We start from the raw sequence: 6,000 nt of genomic DNA, 5'->3' as shown, positions 1-6,000 counted from the left end.
CCGCGGCACCGCAGTGAGGTTGCTAGGGCCGCGTGGCTTTCCCGCGCGCCCGCCTTGGGGGCGGGGAAGAACCCGGATGGAACCGCCCCAGCAGCCGGGACCCAGCCCATAGTCTTTGAATAGCTGCGCGGGGCGGAGTTGCGCTCCCTTCCGTGCTCTGATTGGTTCGTGTTCGCAGGCCCCTCCTCTTGATTGAACGTTCCCCGTGCCAGTCACAAAGCGTCAGTGAGCTCTCAGATTGTTGCTAGAAGGAGACGCCGTCGACGTCTAACCGGACTCGCGGTGTCTTACCTTCCAGTGGCGCTCTCTTCCACCCGCGCTCGCAAGGTGTCTCTGGCTCCTCCGCTGCAGGCCCTGGAAGGAGGCGTATCGAGGCGGCTCGAGAACGATCCCGGGCGCCCGAGCGTTCTCCTTGTCACCCACGCAGCGCCATGTCCTGGATGTTCAAGAGGTGATGTGGGTGGAGGGGGTGGGGCGCAACGGGTAATGGCCTGGAGGCGTCCCCAGATGAACCTGACCTTCCCCGCGTACCTTTCTCGTTCCCGGTGCGATTTGTGCAGCTTGTATTCGTTTTGGGGGTGGCTCGTATGTCCGCGGGAGAAATGCAGGCATGATCTTGGTTGTCATGGGGAGAATCCTCAGGCGAGGCGGGGGCTGGGGCCTCGGGGAAATCTCTGTCAAGGGCTGCGGGTGGGGAGACGGGCGTGGGGCGCAAAGCCCCACTCCTGGGCATCTTGACCCGTGCTTATTGCACGAGACACCTAGTGGATACCCACTGTGCACGAGGCACTGTGCCCCGAGTACAGGGCCGAGGAAGACAGCCCTTGTCCCCAAGCAGTGCTGTACATGTGCATGCACAGGCGTGCAAATATGGATTTGCAGAGGAGCCAGAGGAGCTCGACATACAAGGAAAACGCGAGGGAAATACCTTCTGTCCGTTCTTAGGAGAAACTTCCTAGACCCCCCAACCCCCCAGTGGGACTTGCCCGTACTTTTCAGCATCCAGATTGTTTCCCACGCCCGTTCCTGAAACAGTTATCCATAACGGGATTGAGATTACCCTGAAACCTACCGGAGTGGGAAGGTTGCAGTCAACCTTCCGTGATGGCATGGTTTGAATACCTGAATAAAATAAGGATTGTCTTCGCAAGGAATTAAAGTAAGGCATGTTGGATGTATTATCTGTAAGGATAGAAATGACTTCACGTATGATAGTAGTTCTGTACGTGTAAGTCTCTTCTAGCTCAGTTACTGACATTTTGGTATATAATTAATGTTACGAACATCATATTCATTTCCATTTAAATAGATGATCACTAGGAAAGAGATGGTGAACACTTATTGGGGTTCTCATTTTGAATACCTGTGGGTAGAAGAGGCATTACTGAACAGGTGGGATTCCCGGAAAACTCCCTCCCCCCCTCCTTCGCCCCCTTCCTCCAATCCCTGCTTTAACCAGAGTAACTATTAACCTTATACAGCAGTTCCCACAGAAGATTTGATTTGTTGAAATAAAGTGTGGGAAAACAATTAGCCTATAAATATGGTGCGGTCTTTGAGAAATACTTGGTTGCATTTTTTATTGTTTCTTTGTTTTAATAGAGATCCTGTTTGGAAGTACTTGCAGACTGTCCAGTATGGAGTCCAGGGAAATTTTCCACGCCTCTCATATCCAACTTTCTTTCCCCGTTTTGAATTCCAAGATATTATCCCTCCAGACGACTTCCTAACTAGTGATGAAGAGCTAGACTCAATTTTATTTGGAACTTTGAGAGGTCATGTAGTTGGACTACGCTATTACACAGGAGTAGTGAGTATGACATTAGATAGTTAAAATGTGATGTATTTATGGTATTAACCTAGAAAATAAGAATTAGGTGATAATATGTGCAGTTAATTTTTTTACTCGAAGTAATTGAAATATATCTGGGCAGAGATAACAAATATCTAATGACTAATATTCTTTTACATTTATACATACTTACAATATACAAAGCAGTTTTTTCCATGTCGTCTCATTTGATCAGTACATTGACTCTTAGGTAGATAGGACATTATCCCATTCCTATAACTGAAGAACTGAAGCTCAGGAAGGATAAATAACTTTCCCCAAAAGCACAGATATTGTGTTGTACATTTTCAAAATGACTTCCAAGTCAGTCCATTGCTTTCTCCTCTTCTGCCCCCCAGCACATTTCTACACTTTAATATTTTTAAGTTAGGAATATCAACTCCTGTTAGATAAGGGAATTGTCTAATTTTAGGTATTTTTTCTTTGTAGTAAGACTATTTGTATCCCAGTTTTTCTTCCTATGTCTATCCTTATCTCTAGTCTCTGTATTGTGTCTACATGAGAGAGATGGACAGACAGAGCTAGAGAATATATGATTTTCTCTGGCTAGTAGTTGTCTTTATTATGGTTATCTAGTCTACCTCTGTTATCTCCATGATATACCTTTAGTTTTATTTTTTAAATTGATTAAGAAGAATATCAAACATGCATAAAAGTAGAATAATACAATGAACTAAATATACCCATGATTCAGATTCAGCAATTAACAAATTTTTTGCACATTTGCTTCATCACTTTTTTACTTTTGTACTAAAAATCCCAACTGTGTTACTTTATACTTATAATTCAGTATGCATCTCAAAAAATTTATTTTCTTACATGTCATTTTTATACTTAACAAAATTAATAGTAATTTCTTATTACATCTAATAACTAACCCATAATCAATTTTTTTATTTAAAAATGTATTTTTATAGTTCCTTTTTTCAAATCTGAATCAAAATAAAGTTCATATATTAGCTTTGATTGTTATGGCTCGTAAGTCAATCCCACCCTCCCTTTGTTTCATGTAGATTTGTGGAAGAAACTACATCTGTTCTGTGGAAGGTTCTAGATATGCCAATTTTCCCTCATATTTCCCTCATATTCCATTTTATTTCCTCATATTTTCTTATGTTGAAGTTACTCAAATCATTTTTTGGTTGTCTGAAGCATGTTCTGCAGGAGATTCTTTGGGAAAGAATTCCATGATCTGGATTTGTCTATTCTTTCATTCTTTCATGTATATATATATTTTTATATCGGAGCTTCTATGATCATTTTGTGATTGGAAAGGTGTTGAAATGTGTTGTTTAGGAGATTCTTTAGGAAGGAACAATATTTCCTGACGTTTTGTATATTTGTAGTTGTGATATACGTGTTTATACTTGAGTATACACTTGGGGTGTTTATACTTGTGATGTTTGGCTGAACATAAAATCCTTGACCCATAATTTCTGTCATGATATCTTGATGTTGCATGGTGTTGCTGGTGGAATTCTGATGGCAATATGATTTATTTTCTATACAAATGAATTGCAGTTTTTTTGCCTGGATAACTAAAAGATGTTTTTCCTAATGTTGGAAGTCCAGTAGTTTCACTAAGGTATGTCTTAGTGTTGACTATAAGTTTTTCTTCTATTTCAGAAAATTTTCTTTAATTATAAATGTTTGCCTTGTTCCAAAGCTTTTTTTTTTTTCAGGGACTCTATTCTATTCTCTCTATATTAGATATCCTTTGCATATCCATATGCCATATATATGCCTATTAATTCCTCTGAAATCCTTTTAATCATATTTTTTCACTTTTCTGTTTTTCATTATTTATTTCCCTTACCATTTTTACAAGGTCTGTTTACTTTTGTGTTCTTTGTACTTTAGTCTTTAATTCTGAAATAGTTTTTTTCTCATTTTTTTCCCCTGAAATCTGTCAGATTCTTATTTCATATTTACCTGTTCTCTAGCTCTGACGTCCATCTCTTGGCTTTCCTATTTCTGATTTGTGCTATTTTTTTCAAAATGTGCATTGTTTTCTAAATTAAACCACTGAAATATTAGATCATGATTGTTATTGTTATAGAACAATCACTATTTATTGATCTTGGAATAATTTCTCGTGTATCCTGTTGTAGTTATTTCTCCTTGCCCCTGCCTTAACAACTCTAACCTGATTGCTATCTCTGTAGATTAGTTTGGCCTGTTCCAGAGCTTCATATACATTGAATCATACAGTATATACTTTTAAAGTCTGGCTTCATTCAAACTCAGCATAATTCTGATACTTTTTGAGTCAATTTTAGCAATTTATATTTCTAAAGACAAACATCCATTTCATTTAGATTTTTAGATTTATTGCCATGGGGTTGTACATTGTAATCATTTATACTTAAAAATATTTTAACTGTTTGTGGTTATATTCCTGTTTCCATTCTTTGTGTTATACATTTGTGTCTGTTCTTTTTTATTGATTAGCCTTGATAGAGATTTATCTGTTTCGCCTTTTGAAGCAACCTCTCTTGGACTTTCTTATGATTATTATTATTCTTTGTTCATTGATTTCTATTTTATATTCTGTTACTCTGTTTTCTTTAGATTCATTTTATTTTATATTTGGATTCTTTATTTGAACATTTTATTTTAGTGTTACTTAGTAATAAAAGCATTTTATTTAATCTTTTAAATGTTCTTCAAAGTACTGCATTGGCTGTATTTACTAAGTTTTGTTATATAATATTGGCATTGCTCATTTTTAATTCTTTTTAAATGTGCTTTCCATAAATTTACAATTAAATATTTTAATTCTTGACTCATCAAAGTCTTTATTTTATAACAAACTAGATTATTTCTTTTTTAAAAACACTTCTATAATTAGTTCTAATTCTGTCTTTTTGTTGTCTTAATTTTTCTTGTTATACGATGTGTGATCAAACAATACAGTGAAGGCTTAAATAAAAAAATTCATTACAGTAAAAGACACATTGCCACTAATCCCCCTCAAACACTCTCCCTCACTTCGAGCATACTTATTCCATCATTCTTGCCACTTTCTGAAGCAGTCGTAGAAATCCTCTTTTGTGAGTGTCTTTAGTTGCGCTGTCGTGGCTGCCTTGATGTCTTGAATCATTTTGACTTTGGGGAAGAGCCAGACGCCGCATGGTGCCAGATCTGGTGAATAAGGTGGATGAGGGCACCATAATGTTTTTTTTTGACAGAAATTGCTGTACCAGAAGTGATGTGTGACACGGAGCATTGTCATGATGGAGGATGATTTGCGGCACACTATTTATTGATACTTTTAAAAACTTTTATTTATTTCAGTGTGTTTTTCCAGGACCCATCAGCTCCAAGTCAAGTAGTTGTTTCAATCTAGTTGCACCAACAAGTTGAAACTTGTCACACACTGTTACTAAGGTTTGACGCGCTGCTTCTCGTATGAAGATCCCTGCCTTTCCATTGGATGACACTTGGCAGCAGCACTCACTGTATTTTTGTGATCACAACGGAAAGGCTCCATCTCACATATCACTTCTGGTATGGCAATTTCTGTCAAATAAAAACATTATGGTGTGTCCTCATCCATCTTGTTCACCAGATCTGGCACCGTGTGACTTCTGGCTCTTCCCCAAAGTCAAAATGACCATGAAAGGAAAATGTTTTGAATCAGTTCAGGACATCAAGGTAGCCACAACAGCGCAACTAAAGACACAAAAGAGGACTTCCAGAACTGCTTCAGAAAGTGGCAAGAATGATGGGATATGTGTGTATGAAGCAAGTGAGAGTATTTTGAGGAGGATTAATGGCAATGTGTCTTTTACTGTAATATAAGTTTTAAAACTTAAACATTCACTGTATTTTTTTTTTTTGTCACACCTCATATGTCCTTTTTTGTCTTCATGCTTGGACCACGTCTTCTTTGTTTTTATAGTCTCCAACATTTTGGCCTGTATGTGTTCTATTTTAAATTCTACTCAGTTAGCAATCATCTATAGTAAATGACAGTTACCTAGTTTTAATAAATTATCAGTATAATAATGACTATTATCTAATTATCTGGTTTGAAATGAAATGCTCAAAAATTTAGTTTTTTTACCCTACTTTTTGGGATTTGCATAATCTGGTTTAAGGAAGGTTATGCAAAAGGCAGTGGCAAAAGGGAGGTGGGCTGGGAG

General features: G+C 37.9%; 1 protein-coding gene across 8 annotated transcripts in view; it reads left to right on the top strand.

Annotated features, from left to right (window-relative positions):
* Positions 1-210: 210 nt before the first annotated feature.
* HLTF (helicase like transcription factor) overlaps positions 211-6,000 on the top strand; it is a 47,437-nt gene continuing 41,647 nt past the window's right edge. For 6 of the 8 annotated variants that reach the window (XM_081063889.1, XM_081063888.1, XM_081063885.1 and 3 more), the window contains exons 1-2: positions 211-451; positions 1,603-1,810. In XM_081063889.1, coding sequence (XP_080920015.1) covers positions 432-451; positions 1,603-1,810 — 228 coding nt within the window. In that variant the 5' untranslated portion in view covers positions 211-431. Of the gene's footprint in view, positions 452-1,602; positions 1,811-2,033; positions 3,438-6,000 lie in introns of those variants that run through there. The other 2 variants (XM_081063892.1, XM_081063891.1) reach the window with 2 other exon arrangements.

This window comes from Rhinolophus hipposideros (assembly GCF_964194185.1).
Source record: "Rhinolophus hipposideros genome assembly, chromosome: 2".
NCBI lineage: Eukaryota > Metazoa > Chordata > Mammalia > Chiroptera > Rhinolophidae > Rhinolophus > Rhinolophus hipposideros.
Note: the sequence above shows the minus strand (reverse complement) of the source record. Positions and strands in the feature narration are given on the sequence as shown.